Source organism: Talpa occidentalis, unplaced genomic scaffold (assembly GCF_014898055.3).
Source record: "Talpa occidentalis isolate TD23 unplaced genomic scaffold, MPIMG_talOcc4v2.1 talOcc4.11, whole genome shotgun sequence".
In the NCBI taxonomy this organism is placed as follows: domain Eukaryota; kingdom Metazoa; phylum Chordata; class Mammalia; order Eulipotyphla; family Talpidae; genus Talpa; species Talpa occidentalis.
In genome coordinates, this window is record NW_023601104.1 from 19,219,646 (window position 1) to 19,243,592 (window position 23,947).

Sequence of the window (23,947 nt, forward strand, 5' to 3'; positions counted from 1 at the left end):
CATTAAGAAATACTTGGTATGTCTACATAAATTACAAAGGGTGGGACTTTTCTAAGGATATAGGAATTATATCTACCTTTTGGACACAGAAGGTGGAATGAAAAGAAGGGAGCCTGGAGCAGACATAGAAGAACAATCCCAAAGCAGAACTCTTCCCACAAGATTATCTATTTCTCCTTGACAGGTGCACGAGCAGAGAAGGCATTAGGTCCTTGAGATAACGTTTACTTGGGAGGTTACAACAATGACGTCAAAGTTTACAACAATCCAGGTGACCCTGAGCGCAGGACTGCGGCACAGAAAATAAGCTGCTCGGTCTGCTGCCCCTCCCCCTTTCATTCCCGGGGGATTGGAGTAGCTTTGGAGTCGCTGACGCCATCCTTTCCCTCCTTTGGCTAACAGGGAGCATGCGTCTCCTTCCTCACTTCCTCTTAAGGAGGGCGCTAGAGTAAGGCTACGCCCTAGCAGACCCGGCCGGCTCCGCGTCACAGGAACTTCAGCACCCACGGAGCGGACAGCGCTCTCCCCCACCTGAAGACCTGAGTCGCGGGTGCCCGGAGCCTTTTCTCATCCCCTCGGCTCCCGAGCGCGCGAAGCTCCGAAGGCAAATTCTCTGCCATTCTCCTCCACCGCACCCGCCCTCTCAGCTCTTCCTGTTTTTTACTCCTCCTTTTCATTCATAACAAAAGCTGCAGCTCCGGGAGCCCGGCGCCAGGCTGTTTCTAAGCCGAGAGAGAAATAATGCGGTTCCTTTGGACCGGTGCTTGGATTCTGGTGCTGGTGCTTCACAGCAGCCCACTTCAAGCTTTTCCCAAACCTGGAGGCAGCCAAGGTACGCAGACACTTTTCTTCCCATTTACCTTTTATTTCGCCACAAAAAGGTAAACGCCTGGTGAACTGTAAATCACCTTGAGTCATTTTCTGATCGAATCATATCGACAAATCAGTTTGAATTTGGAGACGAACGACAGATTCTCCCTCACTGTTTAAATGATAGAGCAATAACACGGGTTGTTTTGAAAGATCTTATCTTAAAAAGACGGCTTTTCCTGCTAATAAGTAGTTGGGTTTTTTTCTTTCTTCTAGTTGTCTTACAACCTTTCTTAGTATATGAATATTTTATTCATAACGTGAACTGTATGATAAAAGAGATTTTAATGTAATAATGCCAAGCCAAACTATGCTCTGTGTAGTGGGGAACAGCTAAGACAAGTATTAGAACTATATGTTAGATTTCTGGTCAGGAAAAAAATGTGTAATTCTATTAATTCAGGAAATGCACCAGAATAATAAGCAAAGCAATGTTGATAATCCTTTTTATTGTATAATCATTATAATCTTTGTTAATATTTTTTTGTTTCATAGTCACCAAAATTATTTCTCTTTATATTTTTTCTTTTTTTTTTAAGATTTTATTTAATAAAAGATGTTATGTCTTTCCAATGCACAATTAAATTTATGTTTGTGTGCATTTATTCTAGACAAACCTTTACATAATAGAGAATTAAGTGCAGAAAGACCTTTGAATGAACAGGTAGGTCAAAAGTAAAATTATAAATGCTATTTCATTTTACCTTTGTTACTCTTATTAAAGGTAATTGTGCTGTGACATTTTTACCATTTTGAATTCACAACCTACAGGACTTTAATAGTAAGTTGTCAAATTAGAATAGGAAATATAATTTTGCTAATTTCTATGTCCTTACAGTTATAAAGAGTTTTGTATAATATATAGAGGTGACTGTATAATAACTCAGTAAGCTCAACATCATATCCAACCTATTATAAGATTGCTTCATTTGCCAGAGATTTCTCTTTCACCAATATTATAGAAAGGAATTAATATTATAAAGCCTCTATACTTCATCTTATTTAATCCTTACAATAATGCTTAAAGGTAGAAATAGTCTACATTTAACAAACCAGAAAACTAAATCTGGAGATTGAAATCATTAAACTGTCATATTTGGTAAGTAGTGGGACAATGATTTAATCAGGTCTCTATCCTGTTTGTTTCACAGATTGCTGAAGCAGAAGTAGACAAGATTAAAAAAACATACACTCCAGGTAAAAAGAAATTATACTGGTGTTAATTTAAATAAGGTAGGCTATGAGAATCATAACTAAATGTATATGTTGGACTTGGGGACTTTTCTTCCAGAAAACAAGCCAGGTGAAAGCAATTATTCCTTTGTTGATAACCTGAACCTATTAAAAGCAATAACAGAAAAGGAGCAGATTGAGAAAGAAAGACAATCTATAAGAAGCTCCTCATATGACAATAAATTGAATGTGGAAGATGTTGATTCAACCAAGAATCGAAGACTGATTGATGACTATGATTCTACTAAGAGTGGCCTGGATCATAAATTTCAAGGTAAGGAAACAGGAGGGAAAATCTTGCTAACAATTGTATTCTAATTTGGAGTTTCTGACTATGGGTTAAAAGAAAGCCCTGTATTTTGAATATACCTCTTATACACTCATAATCTGTTATTAATTAGGTTCAAAACTGAGATAAAGTTCAAATCAGTAAATAATTTAAAATGTGTGAAGTCCCAGCTCCACAGACTCCCAGATTTTATTTTCTCTTTAAAGGCTTCTTTGCTGATATTTGAAAAAATATATCAATTACCTATATTTTATGTTATTGAATTCATCTTAACTTTTCATATTTTCACTATTATTGCAAAGTATCCTAATTCTCAAATAATTAAATCAATAAAATTCCCCCCAAAAGGTAAAATATCATTACTTCCTTTTCAGTATTCTCTTCCTACCTACATACTTTCCCCCTAGATCATTCTAACCTTTCCATGGCTTCAGTTACCCTCCATATCCTGATGTCAGATATCACTACCTCAGACTCTCTGAGCTACAGCCCTAGATTATACCTGTCTACCTACTGAACATCTTCTCTTGGAAGTCTCAAAACCAATTTTAACTTCACACATCCAAGATTAAACACTTGATCTCAAAAAAAACAAAAAACATTTGATCTCTGTTCATTTTATAAGCCAGCCCTCTTACAGTGCTCTTTCTCATCCCGTTTTTCAAGCCAAATATCTGAGAATCAAACTCTCTCTCTTTCTATTTATCTCTCAAATTCTTATCAATGTTACTCCTATATTTATTTTAATTTTTTCTCTATTCTCAATCACCACCATCCTTTTTTTTTTTTTATGTGAACTTAGAGATTATTTAATGGGTTCCCTTCTCTTTTTTTTTTTTTAAATAATAAATTGTATTTTTATATTCCCCATACAATTGCAGCCCCCCCCCCATTCTGACCCCAATCCCTCCCCTCCCGCCCCCGCCCCCCTAAAAGTGTCTCTGGTTCATAGTTTTTTGTTAATTTTGATTTTCACTTTCTTATAGTTATTCATTTTCCTGGTCCCTTATTTAAGTTTTCTAGATTCCTGCTATGAGTGAGACCATCCGGTATTTTTCTTTTTCTTTCTGGCTTATTTCGCTGAGCATGATCCCTTCCAGCGCCATCCATGTTGCTGCAAATTGCATGTGTTTATCTTTTTTGAATGCTGAGTAATATTCCATGGTATATATGTACCACTTCTTCTTGATCCAGTCATCTATTTTTGGGCATTTGGGTTGTTTCCAAAGCTTAGCTATTGTAAACAGTGCTGCTATAAACATAGGGGTGCAGGTGTTCTTTGGAATTGATGTTTCTGTGTCCTTTGGGTAAATACCTAGGAGTGGAATTGCTGGATCATATGGAAGCTCTATGTTTAGTAGGTCCAGAAATCTCCACACAGCTCTCCACAGTGGTTGGACCAGTTTGCACTCCCACCAACAGTGCAGAAGAGTTCCTTTTTCTCCACACCCTCGCCAACATTTGTTGTTGCTAGTTTTTTTAATATGTGCCATTCTCACTGGTGTAAGATGGTATCTCATGGTAGTTTTGATTTGCATTTCCCTGATGACAAGTGATGTTGAACATTTTTTCATATGCCTGTTGGCCATTTGCATTTCCTCTTCAGAGAAGTTTCTTTTTAGCTCTTCTGCCCATTTTTTGACTGGATAATTTTCTTTGTTGTTGTTGAGTCTCATCAGCTCTTTGCAGATTTTTGTGATCAGTCCTTTATCATTAGTGTTGTGTGCAAAAATGTTCTCCCAGTTGGTGGGGTTTCTCTTTGTTTTTGTTATTGTCTCTTTTGCTGTGCAGAAGCTCTTTAATTTGATGTAGTCCCAGCTGTTTATCTTTGCCTTCACTATCACTGCTTTGGGTGATGTGTCTGTAAAGATGTCTTTGATGTGCAAATCACGTAGTGTTTCGCCTATATTTCCTTCTATATATTTTATGGCTTCAGGTCTTATGTCTAGTTCTTTAATCCATTTTGAGTTGATTTTTGTGTATGGCACCACCATCCTTTTCCAAGCTCCAATCATGTCTCACTTGAACTATAGCAAAATCTTGTAATGAGTCTTCCAGCTTTGCTTTTCTACAGCTTATTTTTCATGTGGTATCCAAAGGGATCTTTTCAACACACAAATATAACATGTTTTTTTTTTTTTTTTTTGCACAATACCCAGAAATAGATTCGCTTTACTCTTGGGATAAAAGCCAAATCCTTCCCCAATCCTTTATGCGATTTGTAAATTTATATACCTAAGTATGACAACTTATGATTTATGTCTTTCACATAAACAAAACTGAGAATGCCACAAGAACAGAGACATTGTAGCCCCAAAATCTGGATGCTCATGAATTCATTGCATGAATTGATAAATGAATGAACAAAGAGTACATAAAGGCTTAAATAAACTGATGTCCCTAGGCATGAAGGAAAAGAAAGTGTCTTCCATTCTGAGGACCAGTGCTTAAGAGGGACTACACATTTTCTTACATGCCTTTATGTTGTTCCATTACCCCACGAAAATTATGCCATTTATCTCTGCCAGGAAAAAAACGACCAATTAATTTTCATGGGCTCTACTAGCCTAAGGAGATGTGTTTGACATGCATAGGACTGGGGAGATGGTTTATATTTTGACACATTTCATATTGTATACTAACAAAATTTGGGGGGGGTTCCTTGAATTTTATCTTTTATTTATTTTTATTTATTTATTTTTTTAAGATTTACTTATTTATTTATACAAGCACTGGGTACAGTCAGAAGTGCGGGAGGGTGAGAGAACTCACCAGAGCCAGAGCGGGGAGCAGAGTAGGCAGAAGGACCGAAGTACACTGCTGAGGGGAGCAGCAGACTGCAGGAGAGGTCTGCACGCCATGTGGGACCCTCCTCTGGTGGCCAGGGAGCAGCCAGGGATTGAACAGGCGCTGCAGAGGCTGCTGGCAGCTTCGCAACCCAGCGCTCAACCACTGCGCCACCGGCGAGGCCCTGAATTTTATCTTTTAACTTAAAATATTTAGACTAGAAATAGACTCCAAATTGGGCATAACTTACATGCAAAATAGATTAAACCACTTTCAGTGAACTGACTACTTAATTTAATAAATTTTTAAAAGTCTAATGTTCGTTAGACTGAGTTTTTTTGGTCAATCTGGTTGTACATGCAGGCAGAGGCATAGCCCTATTTCTAATCCAACCACTAACTTGAGCAACTTGTATTCAAATTAGTCAATATTTTATTACCATCCCAAATGAGTTGAAAAGTACTGAATGCTAATACTGATGGCTCTGGCTTTAGTCCTAGGCTCTAGGAGTCATTTTAAGTTCACTTGAAGTTAGAGAAAGTTCTGGGAGAGAATGATTTATAAGTGAATTACTGGTTCATCTCTTACCCTTGAAATCCTGGGACCACCAAAGTGAGTAAAACCTCAGAGGTATGCAGACTTAAATCCCAGAAAGGAGAGTAACGAAACCTGACTTCGGCGTGCTACCCCAGACATAGTCACGCCTTTTGGAACCCTCCAAAGGGGTATGTGCTATAGGGCACAGTGTTTCTAATTTGTGTGATTCAGAATTTCTCCAAGTTTCTTTCATGAAGTAATAACTATAGGGCTCCTGTGTGCATTCACCAATGAATATCCATTAAGCAGTTACTGTGCATCAATCTACAAACTAGACAATAAGCTTTGTGTAGTTATGGACTTTGCCTAAACTATTTATCATTCAATTTCCAGTTCTGGCCCATATTAAGACTTATTAATTCTTATTATTTTGGCTCATATTAATAAAAATGTGTTGTGTTGAACAAATGAATGTCAGATTTGGCATTAGATGTTGATAATCTAAAACATAATGGGCAGATGATGACTTGGGATATGGCTCTTTCACATCCATTTCAAATGTTGTAGCTGCTTTTTTAAAGTTTTAAATGTTGAAGCCAGGTTTGGCTTCCCTCTGAAGGTCTGTTTAGGAGGGTGAAATACTCCAATGAGAGTAAAGTCGTCATTCAGAGTCATTCTGTCCATTTTAGAGGAGCAGGGGCAACTAATAGGAGGTCAGGAACAATAACCTACCATTCAACCATTAAGCCCATCTAACAAAACTCTAGTAGGGGAGGCCCAGGTTTCTAGCTCAATATAGCACAGCAATTTTCAACAAAATGGAGGGAATTAGAGTCAGAATGATAAAGAAAATGTGCTGAACAGTTACATAGCAGAAAATTCAATAATGTAAAATACTTTCAAAATCTAGTGGGCATCAATAAATATCCTGAGGGCTTTGAGCATTGGAAGGAGAAAGGAGGGAAAGGGAACAAGGGGACACATAGAATGGTGGTGGAAAAAAATTTAAAATAATAGAAAAAAAATACAGCAGTGCAGCAGAGGAGAGAGGCTGTTTTTTTTTTTTCTTTTTTCAGTGCTGCTAATGTTCTCCCTGTTGTGAAGTAAATGAACTGAAAACGGTCATCACAGTTATTTTCCAGCTCTAGCAAGCAAACAATATTCTTCCTTTTTCAGAGCCTGAGGGATAAGTGGGAAGGGAAATAAATTCTTCCACCTCTGCATAGACCCAGGCAGTTTTTGCTTCATATATTCCCAAGAGTTCGACTTACAGCCAGAAATGGAAAATTCAGAACTAAATGATAGTCTTTGCTCCTAAAGAAAAAAAAAAAAAGTGAAAGGACAATGAACCAGATTTTCAGTCAGAAGGGAAACTGATTTTGTGGGGGTCTTGTCAAGGGCTTTTGTGCTCATTAGTCACTCTGGTAACATAGAACTGGAAGAGCTCAAAGGAATCACAGGTTGGCCAAAACCTCAGCAAAAATATACTGTCAGAGAATTTAACAGTTCTCCATATAATCACCCTACTCATTTTCCTAAGCTTCTTTCCAAGCAAAAGGAAAATATTCTCCTTGAGGCTGTATTTATTTCCATCTTCCTAGAGTCTGGAAGAAAAGCCATGGAGAGAAACAGGAAGAAATTCTTTGTTTGGAAACCTAGAAACCATGGATGAAAGGGACAGAATCAGAATAGAAATACTAGGTTCTCTTTTCTTTGAGTGAATATGACCAGAATTATCAAGATGGAACTTGTTCAGGGATTCAGTGTCTATTTCCTCTAAAAGATAATTACAGTTCCTTTATTTTAGTTATAAGCCCATGCTCCATAATAATAATGGTATATTATTATTTTTTTTATGCATACAAGAACTGGAGTGCAGGCCAGAGGTGCAGGGGGTGAGAGGATTCACCAGAGACAGAGTGGGGAATAGAACAAACTGACTGAAATACACTGCTGGGGGAGCAGCGGGAGAGACAGGAGAGGTCTGCTGCATAGGGCTAAAATTTTGATCTTTCCAATCTCCCTAGAGATGACAGGGAAAGCTAAGCGCCTTGCAAACTTGCACATATTAGTAACTGCTCAATGTGGTATACATTCAAAAAGACCAGTTGATACCTGGAGTTCTCCTCAGATACAGTGTAATTCCTTGCCCCCAATCCTATTGCCTCCTCTCTTTCCCTCAGGATAAGCCCTCGCTTTAGTCTCAAGTAGTCCTGCCAAATATATTCCTAGGAAAGCCAAGGAGACATATTTGCAAGCTTCTCTGCAAAGATTTACATATTACTTTGTGAAAATCTGTTGTCACATTTAAAATTTTAAATTGCAGGCATATAGAATGAATTTACTATTCTCTGGAGAAAGGGACTTGTCACATTAAGCTGCCTTATATAAAGGCCCTCTGACACATGGTCAGTTAGAGATAAATATTTATTACAGGTAAATCATAAAATATTCAGTATTCATTCTCATGCTGGGTGTGAGATAAAAGATAGGTACCCCCATCCTTCGTCCCGTGGTTTACTGGCAAAGAGAGTACTTGAAAGGTTATTAACAATCTACGCCTTATGTAGAAATGGAAATCAAATCATATAATGCACAGAAGGTTATATGATTATATAGCATACTATAGACAGAAAAGGCATAATATTGTTTGTATTATAGTGTATACATTTGTATGTATTTGTATATATTATGTATATACAGAATGGACATTTTGTGTTGTCTTCAGTTCCTACTCTTATAGTCACATAAGAAACTTTCAGGATTTCCTTTATTATTATTAACTGGAAGTTGAATTTTTATTTCAAATCAAGAGTTATGTGGACCAAGCACCACCATGAATAAATATCTGACTCTACAAAAAATAAGGACAGATTATAAATGTGATCCATGAAATAAGTCTATGATCACCATGATGTGAAAGTATGATTGCTCTGTCTAGATGATCCAGATGGCCTTCATCAACTGGATGGGACCCCCCTAACTGCTGAAGACATTGTCCAGAAAATTGCTACCAGGATTTACGAGGAAAATGACAGAGGAGTGTTTGACAAGATTGTTTCTAAACTACTGAATCTTGGCCTAGTAAGTTGTAGCATAAGAATAAACCAAATTCTTAGTACAGTTTGGAATATGCTAAGAACCCTAGCCACATTTGATTCAAATAGTCAAATGTTTATAATGCATCTACTTTGGACAAGACACTATTCTTTTCCCCTAAAAACTTAAGAGTCTATCAGAGTAACTGGATGCATACATGCATGCCTATAATGCAAGCTGCCTAAGAACCATAAAAGCAGTTCAGATGCCATAAGAGCAGTTTAGATAGTGGGTTATATTCATTGGGGCAGTAAGGAAAAGCTTCAGAAGAGAAGGTATCTGAAGTGAGTTTAAAAAGATGGCTAGGATTTATCAGCACAAGTAAAAGACACATGTGCAAAGAGAAGGATATTACATGAGCAAAGGTGTGTAATATTTGGGAAATTCTAAGCAACCCAATTTGGCTCTGCCTCAGTTTGATTCCTCAGACTTAATTCAATCCTAGCAGATTTTAGCGGGGGGCTAATTTTGTGGGATTTCAAAGATAACTTGTCCATGACCTAGAGGTGAGGGATAAACAGTTCTTAAGGTGTTTCTCAAACTGAATTGCCAGGGGTTCCAACCACTAGCCTGATGTGGATGGTGAACCCAAAGTGCTGGAAGTCACTCTTATAGTCAGCATATACTAGAAGGCATAAAAAAGCATTGTCCAGGGAGAGGGATTAGAAGATTCTCTCAACTTCTAGAAGTATGTGTTCAATTACAGAAGTTAGTCTAGGATTTTTACCATCCCCCAAAATTGGAAAAAGTCATATATGCTTTGACTCTTTCTAATAGATCACAGAAAGCCAAGCACACACACTGGAAGATGAAGTAGCAGAGGTCTTACAAAAATTGATCTCAAAGGAAGCCAACAATTATGAGGAAGAACCCAATAAACCTACAAGCAGAACTGAAAGTCAGGTTGGAAAAATATCAGAGAAAGTGGTATGTATTTATGAATTATATGCATGTATGTACATGTGCACGAGTGTATGTGGACTTGTCTATAATTAATACTGTGTTAGGTGCCAAAGAATATTAGCGGTATAAGACATTTTTAGCCCACTTAAAACATGTATTTGGGAAATATTGGTAAGTTAAAAAATTATAAATGAACTATTCTTTGAAAAATATTTAAAGATACATATAGTAAAGGTTACATCTCATACCCCAAAGTAAAATATTACATAAAATTATGTCAGATGGTTATTTTGTATAACAAATATTTGTATAATCCCAGTGATCTAGAACCAGATCTTTCACAGCCATCTTGGTGTCCTGTCCAGCTGCTACTCACAGTGGCTATCATCATCTGCCCCAGAGTCCTAAAAAAAAGAAACATGGGTTTGATTTGATACTGGGCCACACCAGCTTTTATATTCCCCCATCCTAGTTGCCTGGTGCTGCTGTCTGTTCTCCCCTGTGCTCTTCCATCTGCTTCTTCCTCTTTTCAGTGGTTCAGAGGTTCATTTTTTACTTGGCTAGTCATTCATCCTTCCTTCCCTTTGCTGGAGCCTGTCTCTCTTCATCTTTTCTTTGGCATCAACCAAGCTACTGAGATCTTTCTTTCCTTCTTGAATTCCTTTTAAAACTCTAGATGGAGGGCCTCCCTAGTGGCGCAAGGGGTTGAGCACAGCACCGTGAAGCTATCCACAGCCTCCATGGTATCAGTTCGATCCCCAGCTGGCCAGGGAGCTGCCCACATGGTGCAGCAGACCTCTCCCGTCTCATCCACTGCTCCCCTCAGCAGTGTATTTCAGTCAATCGGCCTGTTCTCTTCCCCACTCTGTCTCTGATGAATCCTCTCATCCCCTGTACCTCTGGCCTGTACCCCAGTTCTTTGTATGCACAAATAAATACATCTTTAAAAAATAAATACATAAAACTCTAGATGGAGCTGATCATAGGGAGATATTAAACTCCTCACCACTCCGTTGATTACCTTCCCCAGAACACCCAGACCCCATGACTCCTCATCCCTTCCAACGTCCTATCCCATACATAGGAAGCTATTTTATAGGAAGCTAGAAAACAGAAATTGGGTTTGGATTTTTAAAAAAGATTTATTTCATTTATTTATGCATACAAGAATTGGGGTATAGGCCAGAGGTGTTGGGGGTGGGAGTGGCGAGCAGAACAGGTGGATCTACTAAGATACACTGCTGAGGGGAGCAGCATGACAGGAGAGGTCTGCTGCACCATGTGGGTTAGCTCCCTGGCCATGGATGGAATTCATGCTACAGTAGCTGGCCATAGCTTGATAGTGCTGAGAGTTAACCCCTATACCACCAGAGAGGCCCCATGGATTTTTTTTTAATAAATAGCCAAAAACTCTTCTTTGTTCTCCCTGCTTTCAATCTCTGCCAGCTTCTATCTTTTTAAATAACCTTTGATGATACACCCATTATTAAAAAAAAAACTTTTAAATTTATCAGACTCTTATTGACTTTCATTCAAGTTCATTAGTCTGACTAGAAATGGACATAACTATTTTCATGATCATTTCCATTATGCACTTTTTAAAAATCTATCTCTAAAATGTCCATATGCTTGACCTATTCATTTATGTTCTCTAAACACACAGTGTGAATGAAATGCAAATTAAAATTCTTTCAATAAATATTTATTGAGGTATCAACTATGCACCAAGAGCTGGGGATACAATACTCATTTTAAAAGACATAATCCTCGCTCTCATAAAGCTTAAGGTCTAATGGAAGAGGTAGATGGCCTTCAAATAGTCATGTATTTTAATTACAATTACACTAAGTGTTCTGAAGAAAGAAATGTGGTGCTTTGAAAGCTCACAAATAAGGAAACTCAGGGTAGGATTTTCTGAGGAAGTGATTTGAGCCAAAAACGGAAGACTGAACAGGAATTATCTCGTGAGCATGAGAGGCAGCATGTAGAGAAGGAGGTGTGGATTATGCAAGCAAATGAAATAAGCACAGTGGGGCTGGCACATACAGCAATGAGAAATGAGGCTGGGGAGTTGAACCCAGGGCAGACCACACAGGAGCTTATAAGCCATATGTGGAGTCTGATCTTTATTTTAGAGCAATGGAAAAACACTGAAGAAAAAGATTTTAAACAAAGAACTTACATGATCAGCTTTAATAAGGTAGCTGATTACAGTGGAAAATGCAATTCTGGGAATAGATTGGGGGTAAGTGGTGTACTGGTTTGAAGGTGAAAGATGAAGGCAACTTGGACTAGAGTGGTATAGTAAAGAGAGAAATGCAGGCCTCCCCTGTCTCACCTGCTGCTCCCCTTAGAGTGTATTTCAGTATATTCACCCGTGCTGCTTCCCACTCCGTCTCTAGTGAATCCTCTCCCCCACCCCCACACCTCTGGTTCTTCTACAAATAAATAAATAAATCTTGAAAAAAAGAAAAGAAGAAGAAAGAAATGGCCTCCCTGCTGGCGCAAGGGGTTAAGTCTCAGTGCTATCTAGCTATCGCCAACCACTGCTGCAGGAATTACATCCCCTTCCAAGGAGCACAGGGCACAGCACACCTCTCCTGTCTCCCCCGCTGCTCCCCCCAGTAGTGTATTTCAGTATGTCTTCCTGTTCTGCTCCCCACTCTGACTCTGGTGAATCCTCTAACCTGCCCCCCACCCCCCGCACCTATACCCCTCTGGGCCTATACCCCAACTCTTGTATGCATAAACAAAATAAAAAATAAATCTTAAAAAAAGAGAGCAATGTACAAATATGGAATAAATTTGGAAAGTAAGGGCCAAAAAGGCTGCTGATGGATTGGATGGGAGGAAATGAAGAGACAGAGGCAAGAAAAGCTTGTAGATTTCTGTTTAGCCCAATAAATGGATAATGGATCATTAATGAAGATGAGGAGCACTGGACACAGATTAGAGCTGAGAGGGTGGTTTTTTGTGTGTGGGGGGTGTGTGTGTGTGTGTGCATCCTCCAAACAGTCCCTAAAATATTACCCAGAAATCCCCGAAGTATGGCTGTTCAGATCTTCCCATGTGACTACAAGCCCATATGCCTAAAAAGTGTTTGATCTGGGAGGAGCTTGTGAAGGAAGAGGTATTCTTGAACTTCTCATTCTAGAGCACCACAGATGCCAGAATCAAGCTGGCAAAATGTTTACTTTTTTATTGATTTCCTGCCCCCCTCCCCAGACTCCAATGGCAGCAATTCAAGATGGTTTTACCAATGGAGAAAATGATGAAACAGTATCTAACACAGTGACCTTGACGAATGGTTTAGAAAGGAGAACTAAAACCTACAATGAAGACAATTTTGAGGAACTCCAATATTTCCCAAATTTCTATGCACTGCTGAAAAGTATTGATTCAGGTAAACACTCTGCTTTCTGACCATGTGAAACAGAAACAGTAATTCCAGGAAATGTGTGGGCGGGTTTTTTTTCTTCCTGTTTTCAGTTTTCAAATGCAATCCTCAATGACATGTATCCTGACTTCGGGGAAAACAGTTCACATTGATTTGTTCAAAAGAAATGGACTAGCCATGGAATATTTAGGAAGGGATAATGATGAGGGGTGGAGTTTCTGAATAATTTAATTTTCTTGCTAACAGTGGGTTTATGTATTTGTTCAACAAAGTTATTGAACATGTGCTGTGCTCGGGGTATTGGAGCAAACCTTGCGCAGATGTGGAAATGAATCAGACAGTGTCCCTGACCTGATCCAGTTCACCCTCAACTCTTATTGCAAATACCTAAAGATTTATTCATCTTCCTCTGTAACTAGGAACAGTGTGGAATATAGTTATCATTTCTGTGGAACATAATTTATCATTTTTCAAACAATTCTGAATTTTTAGACATTTTCAACTTCAGTCTTCAACTGAGTTAAAGTGAATTAAACATTGAACTAGAAGAAGATGGAAGCCAAAAACACATTTAGGCAATGATTTGCTATCAAAAAATAAAGTCTTTAATCGTGCCTTGTACTTTTTCTATTATTTGTGCACCAAAATAAGTTAACTCAGGATTGCAGCTCATGCTTATTTTTGGCTAACTTTCCAAGATGATAATCATGGGCAAATTTTCTGTTGTGGTGGTAATATTTTTTTCTTTTAAAGATTCATTTATTTATGCATACAAGAACTGGGGTGGAAGCCAGAGGTGCGGGGCTGGGGGGCGGGGGTGAGAAGATTCACCAGAAAGAGTGGGGAGCATAACAGGCAGTGAAATACACTGCTGAGGGGAGCAGCAAGAGAGGAAGGAGAGGTCTGCTGTGCCATGTGGGTTGCTCCCTGGCCAGGCGGGGATCGAACTCCGGCTGCAGTGGCTGTCTTTAACCCCTGAGCTACCAGGGACTGTGTTATTGTTTAGATAGATGTCCTGTACTACTTTTGTGACTTCCTCTCCTTATTCAAAGATTAAGTCCCAGATTTAATTTGTAGTAAAGATTTCTGTCACTGTAAATTGTTTCCCCAAGACCTGACTCTAGCAAGAGCTTTCATTTCTAGAGAAGATCCTTTGTCCTTTAATTCCAGGCACTGCCCATATGACACTGGCCTCTGTGTTGGTGGTTGTAGAGCTTGTTCATCTGAGGATTCAGAGCCAACTTTCCCCTTTGGTTGGCTAATGCCCAGCTCAGAACCTCTGTCATCCTCGTGACTCACTCATCAGTGAACCGTAGCAACACGATACCAAACACCTAAATGGACATGAAGTTGAGCAAATAATTTGACAGCTAAAGTTATTATTTTCCAGTCCTTTTCTAAGATCTCCCCTATATCTCTTCTACTTCTCTCTGCCAATCTTGTGAGTTATGTGGTATTTTTTTTAAAGATTTATTTATTTTATATATATAAGAGCTGAGGTTCAGGCCAGAGGTGCAGGGGGTAAGAAGATTCACCACAGAGTGAGAAATAGAACAGGTGGATCTACAGAAATACACTGCTGAGGGGAGCAGCGGACAAGACTGGAGAGGTCTGCTGTGGCATGTGGGTTAGCTCCCAGGCTGGGTACCAAACACTTGCTGCAGTGGCTGCAGATAGCTTCATAGTGCTGCGACTTAACCCTTTGCGCCACCAGGGAGGCCCTTGTGTGGTATTTTTAAGATTCCACTTAATATAGGGCCTCCCTGGTGGCTTAAGGGTTAATTCTCAGAGCTACCACCAAGACTGCCCACTGTGACAGCCTGAGTTTGATACCCGGCCAGGGAACTGATACACATACGGCATAGCAGACCTCTACTGTCTTACCCGCTGCTCCCTTCAGCCATGTATTTCAGTACATCTGCCTGTTCTGCTCCCCAACTCTGTCTCTAGTGAATCGTCTCACTCACCCCTGCACATTTGGCCTACACCCCAGTCCTTGTATGTATAAATAAATAAATAAAATCTTTAAAAAATTTCACTACATAGAATGTTGTTAGTTTGTCTTTCAGTTTCTTTCATCTGATTCTTTATTGCCTATATTTTTACAAATTTTTAATTTGATTACTTACAGAGAAGTTTCTGATAGTTTCCATCTTTCTTACCCAAATCTGAAACAACTGAGAAATAATGAAGCAAGTACTAAAACAAAATAGCTCTGATACTGACGAAGACTGAGTTGTAGAATGCCAGTGAGTGTGAACTCCAACAATAAGCTTGCTCACTCCCTATTCCTCAGCCTTGCTTTTATAACAGTCAAACCCAGGGATTGTCTGAGTCTGCTTGAGTCTTGGATCTGAACAGGCATTTGGCTCAGATTCTTGCCTTCCACTGTTCCCAGGCAGCAGAAGAAGAAAGATTCCAAATCCCCATCAGTAAGAAATGTAGACTGATTGTTATTGCCTACCAACTCTGTGGGGAGGATGAAAAGGCTAGAAGTACTTAAAGAATATCTTCATGGCAGCTAAAAGAATAGGGAAAATGGATTTTTCTCTATCATCACAGTTTTTCTTTTCCTCAAAAATGGAAATAGATTTTTTCTGATTTTAGAGTTTTTGCATCTAGTGAATTATTATGGCATCATCAGCCTTGTTCCACCAAGAATGAAGAATTCCCAAAAAACTATTACCTAGAGGGAATAGGAGTTGAGGAAAGAAGAGAATATTGTCTTTACTATTCTGTATCATTGGAATCTTTTTACTATATGCATGTTTTTTTCCAAATGAATTAGAGTTTACAAATCAATATATACTACTGTTTAAAAAAACCTTATATTAAAAAATATAGATGTGTGTTCTTGTTTCCAAATATCAAGTTTGATTAATGAGAACAGCTCTTCTACCTTCAAAAATGTACAGTAGAGAAGTATTTGGATTACCAATCTTCTAACTTTCCTTTTCACTTCATATTATCTCAGGTTGCAAACTGTATCTTTATCATTTATCCTATTAATAAAATATATTAGATTCAATTAAATCTTGTTGGAGAAGTTATAATTGCCCATTTCTAAAAAAATTCAGTATATCTGTACACTGTTTTGTATTCCCAATTAAGTCTTAGGCTCTTTGTAAATTGAATGTATGTGCTTTTGGCTATAAGTGTTGTAAGAAATAGTTCAGTAAGAAGTCATACTTGCTAAGTTCACAATGAAAGATGAAGCTATGCTTAACTTGTTTTTAAAAATATTTTGTCCTTTTATATAGAAAAAGAGGCAAAAGAGAAAGAAACACTGATTACTATCATGAAAACGCTGATTGACTTTGTGAAGATGATGGTCAAGTACGGCACAATATCTCCAGAAGAAGGTGTTTCCTACCTTGGTGAGAATTCTGTTTTGTTTTCATTGTGGTCATTTTCATTGTCCAATGTGAATTAGGGATTGAAAATAATTACCTCACTAATAATGACAATTTATGCCAAAATAGCCTGAATCATCTGAGTAATTAGAATTCCCAGCTTGATAATGAACAAATAAAATTAACCTGAAGTTTTCAAGTCTTTATCTTTATGATTATAGCTCAAGCACAGATATTTCACATTTATTATGTTTTGTCTTACTACTTTCTCTAATCATCTCCATGATTTAATTAAAATTAAATATTTATTTTTAATTACGTCTGGATGGTCAAAACTAAATGAGTTTTGATTTTAACTGGAGAGGTCCACATGGTCAGAAGGACAGAGCATGGGTTTAGGCCTCAGAAGTTCTGCTTCCTGGTCCCAGCTCTGTCATGCTGAAGGAATCCCTACTCAGTAAATACTGAAGGATCTTGTTATCTATGATAAGGGATCTTGTTATCTATGATAAATTTATTACAGCCTATTTTTGTAAAGCACACAAACTAAGAATGGCTTTTATGTTTATAAATGGTTAAAAATATTTTTAAAAAGCTAGAGTTTTGTTTTGTTTTAATTCTTTTATTTATTTATTTACGCATATAAGTGCTGGGGTGTAGGCCAGAGGGTGGGGGAGGGGGTGAGAGGATTTACCAGAGACAGAGGGGGGAGCAGAACAGGCAGATCTATTGAAATGCACTGCTGAGAGGAGCAGCAGGCAAGACAGGAGAGGTCTGCTGCCCCATATGTGTGTTAGATTCCTCACAGAAGATGGAATTCATGCAATAAAGGTGACAGCGCTGAGAGTTAACTCCCAACCCACCAGGGAGGCCCCCAAGACTAATATTTTGTAACATGAGAAAAAATTTTTTGCATAAAATGCAAGTTTCAGTGTCCATAAATGAAGTCTCACTGGCACACAGCCATGCTCATTTGATTTAGTGTTGTCTAGAGTTGCTTTTGTGTTACAACAGCAGAGTTTAGTAGTAGTTGTTACAGAGACCATCTGGCCTACAAAGTCAAAAATATTTACCATCAGGCATTTACCAGAATATATTTGCCAACCCCTGATTCCTTGAATTTTATATATGTTTAGACATTCTTTGATTCTAGATGTAGGTTGTTTTTGAAAAAGAAGAAGTCTTGTTTTCCTGATTGGTTTAATTAATCAACAAATGCCATTCACCCCTGATAATCTTTGGGCAAGATGACCTCACAGACCCTTACTCTGATCTTTGGTGGTGGAGGGAGAATTAAACAGAAGAGAATATCTCATAGGGAAGAATAATCCAGAATTATTCTGTATAAATTCTATTTTTCCTACATGAAAAGAATTATACTTTTTTTCTTATTATAAAAGAGCATTTTTTAATCTTTTTTTTTTAAAGATTTACTTATTAAAAAAAATTTGTTCATGCATTCAAGAAAAAACAATGGATATAACCTATATACTCCACAAGAGGAAACTATCTAAAATAAATTACCTATTTATTATGATGGATTATTTAAAGGTTATTTTTAAATGTTTGTGTTTTTAATAATTAAATGTATACATATATACATGTAATTGTTTATAAAGAGTAGTGATGGGAGGAATATTAATGATATACTGTTGAGTGCTTAGAGCTGTTATAGAAGATGAGCTCAATTTTGGTGTTAAAAATGGGTATATCTATAAAAAGAAAGCAGAGAGGGAATATACTGAAACATCATCTGGACATCTGTTATTTTTTTCTGTATACTTTATTTTCTCTTTATTTTCTCATATGTGTGTAAATGAGAAAACAATAAGAAAATTATTTCTTAAAGAATTTTTCTGTTTAAGCAATTGGTTTTTGACTTCTACTGCCATGGACAATCACACTCAGACTGTGTGAGTCAGGGGCAGCATGGGTAGGTGAGAGAGGATTGACTGACCTCCTCTCCTTCCTTCTCAGAGAGTGACAAGAAGTAACCAGTCCCCCCACCTTTCTGTTCTTCTCCCAACTATATGCAGTGACCACAAAGTTTGCTGCCATGGGTATTATTTCAAAGAAGAAAACAGGATGCTTCTCATGATAGAATATACTGATATTCTTTGCAAACAAGAAATGGGATACAGTGAAAGGGAAGTTTATTTGGCGGGGGGGGGGGGGGGGGGAATAATACAAAACAATAATGGAATCTTTTTAAGCTAATTACAAGGAAATGCTTGTTTGCAAATAGCAAAGAAGTCCCTGCCCTTTTATTGAGATGAATATGTGGCTACTTGACTAATGGAATAAAAACAGTGGGGATGCTAATTCATTGTCTACCTTGAAGTGGTCACAGTCTAAACTCCTGTCTAGTAACAACTATATGATGTAACTCCAAAAAGCAAAATTAAAACAAAGACGTGGAAACAGATTTCAGGGTGATATGAGTAGATCACCCTTAAAAGCACCTAACATAATGGAGGTGGTAGCTAATGCTGTGTTGGTACATTGCACACCTTAAACTTATACAGTGTTTTACCTCAATAAAAAATGTTTTTAAAAGACTAACAATAGTACTGTTACACATGAATTAATGAGAGCTCTTGTTGACAGAAATCTAGCTGTTTAGCTTAAATGAAAAGTATTAGCTCCTATAACTCAAAAGGCCAGAGATGGTAGTATTCTGGCTTCAGGATTGTCTAGTCCACCAATAGTGTGAGGAATCCCTCTCTTCCCATCTCACAGCTCTGATTTTCTTAAGTTGATTCATTCCAGACAGGCCTTGGAACAAGATGATTGGGATGACCCAATCGCACATTCTCACTATATAGCAATCCTAGCAGTAAAAGAGCCTCTTTGCCCCAGGATTCCCAGTAGTGAATCTCATTGGCCTGGCTGGAGAATATGCTCCTTCCTTAACCAGTAATGATAGCCTTTGGGTGCCAGGCCTGGGTTTTTCAGCTACCAAGGGGGTCAAGTGTGCTGAGGATGGGCTGGGTCAGGATCTCCAAAGGAAAATCAGGGTGTAGTTAGTTATAATCTGGTTGATTATATCAGACCACATCACAGGCCCCAACCCTGCATGTGTTTTAGCAGTAGCTACAGAAATGCATAAGGGATTAGCAATTAACTGAGTAGGATGCTGAATTTGACAATCTCAAATAGAATGCCTGTCACCCTGAGTGCTTATGATTTATAGAAATAAAATTCATGTCACAATTCTTGCTAACAGTTAATAAAGTGGAATTATGATTGGGATACTTTCTGGTGAGATTTAAACATTTTTAGTGCAAGTTTGATAATCATCTTTCAGGAAACAAAGTTCTATTTCTTCCTCTCTTCCTTCCAGAAAACTTGGATGAAACGATTGCTCTTCAGACCAAGAATAAGCTAGAAAAAAATGTTACTGACAATAAAAGCAAGCTTTTCCCAGGTATTTTTTTCCCCTACCTCTTAGCACAATAACCCTTTGAATGGTAAATAGTGATACAGAATTGCAGATTTCAAAAAGTTATAGTCTGAAATCTAACCATAGAATAAGTAACTATAACCTTGGCTAATTTTGTAGCACAGAAAATTTGATCCCAAGAAGCACTGGAAAGAAATGTAGGTGTTTACTAAGGTTTCTTGGGGCACAAAGCGCTACATCACAAAACTGAGTAATCCTTCCTTCAGTTCTCCTTCAGGTATCTTTTTCTCTCCCCAAATCACTGCTTTTCCAGACTCCTGTACTAGTCATCTGTCCACTCCCTACTGTCCCATAACTTGTTCTCTCCTCCTAGATCTTCTCTCCCTGGGATGATGGTCTATGCCCTGATGTAGTATGATACAGGCTCTATCACTTCTCTCAGTCTCTGCTTTTGCACCTCCACCCATTCTCTACCCAGCACAGCAAGTACCACAGCCCTGAGCTGTGCCAAGGAGCCTCCTTTCAGTGGGGAAGGAAGAGCAAAAGGAAAAGATCATAGATTCCATTGCAGAAATTATGTTCATATATTTGACAGCATAATATACATACTTTTAAAATGATGTTTTCAATCAGCTTTTAATAACTTGGAAACACTCTTCCATAATGATGTTAATCACTAAAATCAGGAACAGAACTGTACTGCAACTATGAAATAAAATTAGGCATATATATAATAATACTATAGTGGGTATTTTGCATAATGAAACAACTGATTTCTTTTTTCTTTCCTATTTTTATAGTATAAGCCTTTTATTGAGGGGGGAAAAAGCTTTTTAGATTGAAGTTTCTTACTTTATTGACCACAGAGATGTACTATAATTATGTTTAAGGGGTTGCCTGCTTCAAGATTTGAAATATTCTAATTCAGTATAGGGTTGCTAGGAGGAAATACAGCTATTTTAAAACCAGAAGTAAGCATTATCCATTCATTCTTGGCAACAAGGGTCCAGTTCTCTTCTTTGCATTGGGGGAGCTAGAGGTAAGGGACCATTGGGGTCACCAGGGTAAAGGGAGCATGAAGAGGCAGAGGAGAGAAGTGTCTGCCATAAACCCAAAATTCTTAGGTGCTACTCTGATTAAAAGACTGTTCTTCAAAAACACAACATTGAGGAGAGATTAGACAACTGCAGAGTTATTTTCATTCAGAATCAAGATTCAAATTTACTTTGGGACCTACATATCCCACTTGTTTGCTTATTTTGATTGAAGCAAGGAAAATAATCAATGCTGTAATGACATTTTATGGTGGAAAGGAAAGAATACTAAAACAGATCTGGAAAGTTAGAGGGCTGGTCTGACTCTTCCGCTAATTAGATGAGAGATCTAGGGGACATCCATCCCCTTTCTGGGGCTTGGTTTCCTCTTCTGTGAAATGGAGGAGTTGGATTATATAATCACTAATACCCTTTTCAGTTAAAAAAAAAAGATCTGACCTCAAACTGTAGCTTCTCAATAAAATTTAACATATGTTTGGAATTAATTAAGTGAAATAGAGCTATAACAGTGCTCCATCTGATTACAGCACCTTCAGAGAAGAGCCATGAAGAAACAGACAGTACCAAGGAAGAAGCAGCAAAGATGGAAAAGGAATATGGAACCTTGAAGGATTCCACAAAAGTTGATAGTTCCAATCCAAGAGCAAAGACAGATGAGCCAAAAGGTATGGAACAGATAGCTGGAGGTTGGCAATGAAACTGGAGAAGCAAAGACTTTTACCACACCTAGAAGGGTGATCCAAATAGCCAGTCCTCAGAAGCTGAGAAATTAACACCATCTATATAGACAAGATTTAGCACATGGTACTATTATTCAAATAGCAATTGTGTCTAATGACCTTAAGTCCCGTGGACTAACAAATGGTTTCATCTTTTGTTGATCTTTAGTGTCCAGTGGGCTTTTGTGGTTGGGTAGAAATGCTTACAACCATTCATGCATTGTTTAATGCTCTATTTATGACCTTACGAATTTATTAAACAGTATTTCTTTAAAATAATTGACAATCCCCTAGTCATACTATTTACTCAAAAAGGTCATCAAATTTTATAGATTTAACAAAGCAAATTTTCATAATCATTTATGGTGATTGCAACCTGACAAATAGTTTCAAGACTTGATTAAAAATCATAAATCCAATATATCAAATTTCCTTAAATAACCTAAATGCCTTAAAGAACAAAAGAGCACTCATTTAAACTAGCCTAATAATTATAAAGTTTGTGCTTTCATCTTTATTCTTATACATTATTGGGGTTCAATTTTTACTCTATCCTATTGTCCATCTATGTTGTAGCCTGTGACAGGATTTCTTTCCTTTATAAGACTGAATAATATTCCATTATATGTATCTGCCACATTTTGTTGATCTATTCATTTGTTTGGACATTGGGGTTGCTTCCATTTTTGGGTACTCTGAATAATGGTGCTATGAACATAAGTGTACAAATAACTCCTTGAGATTCTGAATTCAATTGTGGGGAGGTGGTAATACTTAAAATGGGATTTCTGGATCATGTAGTAATTCATTTTTTATTTTTTAAGGAACCACCATGCTACTTTCAGTAGCATCTTTACCTATTCACATTCCCACCAAGAGTGTGGAAGGGTTCCAATTTCTCCACATCCTCTCCAATACATTCATTTCATTATTTTTTTTTATTATAATAGCAATCCTAATGGATGTGAGGTAGATAATGAAAAGTAAACTTAAAATAAAACCAATCAGGAAAAGAGTGGTCCCATGGCCTAAGGAACAGAGCAGTCATAGCCAGGAACTGAGCAGTCATAGCCCTACAGCTCACGCCAACAGAAATCCAGTATATCAATTGTCTCTTCTGGATGCAACCCAGTGTACGTAATGATAGCGTTTTCCCAGAACACAGCAGGCCATCTTCTAGAGAGGCATCATGCACTTATTATCTTAAGTGCTTAAGATAATACCTTCTATCACTGTGCAAATATCCCTACAAACAGGTGCTCACAGACCTTTTAGCTTTTTTTAGAACAACATTATATAAAAAAGGAGTATGATAGAGCTGATCTTGGTCAACACTACTGCCTATATAAGATGTATCTGGAGACTAATGATGAGGTTAGATTTTTTTTCTCATAAGGATTTGTCTTAAGATAATAGTGGGGAGAAAGGAGAGTAAAACTCCATCCATTCAATGTCACTCCTGAAACATCAGGAAAAGATCAGATTTGGGGCTAAAGTTAGCCCTGACCTCCCTTATTTACATATTTAACTTACTCATGAAGCCACTGACCACATTATATGAGATAAAGAAAACTGACTCAAATACAGTTTAGAAAACACCAAATTGAACTTAAGCCAAGAGCCAACATTTCTTGTAATCGCAACTGCTTTGTTTGCATTTTTTCAGAAGTTATTTTGTTTCTCTGTTACAAAATTCAGGGAGAAAATAAATATTGCATAGGGCAGAAAAATAAAAACATCATGTAGGTAAAAGCAGGGTTAGCTGGGTTTCCTGAGACATTTATTCACAAATAAATATTTATTCCAATGTCATGTCTGTCACTGTACTCAGGAAGTAGAGACAGAAGGAATTTAAGAGCCAGTGCCTGCCTTTGAAGATCCATCAGACTTAAAAGTGACCTGAGAATAGTTCTTAACCCACATGCAGGCAAACACACAAGCCACAAACGTGCATGCTTATCTCTCTTACTGATGTGTCAGGAGTATGTAGAACATTCTCCCTTTGGGAGGGAAAGTTGGAGTACTGTACAAGCAGAGCAAGGGAATGAGGTAATGGTCCAACTATTTCCAACTTAAGGAAATAATTATAAACAGGGCACATTGGCAGGAATATCTGTAGGGAGCCTGTTTTGGCCTTGCAATGTGAGATAATATGATAACCACAGTAAATATATATTAACCAAGCCAAGCATACCCTACATCCTGTGAGGAACATAAATAGGAATACTAATAATAACAATAATAATTATTATAATAAATACCCTTCATTTATATCACTCTTCAACTTACAAAGCAGGTTTAA

At 37.8% G+C, this 23,947-nt stretch overlaps 1 protein-coding gene across 1 annotated transcript in view; it reads left to right on the forward strand.

Annotated features, from left to right (window-relative positions):
* Positions 1-333: 333 nt before the first annotated feature.
* SCG3 (secretogranin III) overlaps positions 334-23,947 on the forward strand; it is a 36,764-nt gene continuing 13,150 nt past the window's right edge. The window contains exons 1-10 of the mRNA XM_037501755.2: positions 334-832; positions 1,482-1,534; positions 2,022-2,067; positions 2,162-2,377; positions 8,658-8,800; positions 9,593-9,742; positions 12,944-13,121; positions 16,376-16,492; positions 19,812-19,895; positions 21,454-21,591. Coding sequence (XP_037357652.1) covers positions 742-832; positions 1,482-1,534; positions 2,022-2,067; positions 2,162-2,377; positions 8,658-8,800; positions 9,593-9,742; positions 12,944-13,121; positions 16,376-16,492; positions 19,812-19,895; positions 21,454-21,591 — 1,216 coding nt within the window. The 5' untranslated portion in view covers positions 334-741. The remainder of the gene's footprint in view (positions 833-1,481; positions 1,535-2,021; positions 2,068-2,161; positions 2,378-8,657; positions 8,801-9,592; positions 9,743-12,943; positions 13,122-16,375; positions 16,493-19,811; positions 19,896-21,453; positions 21,592-23,947) is intronic.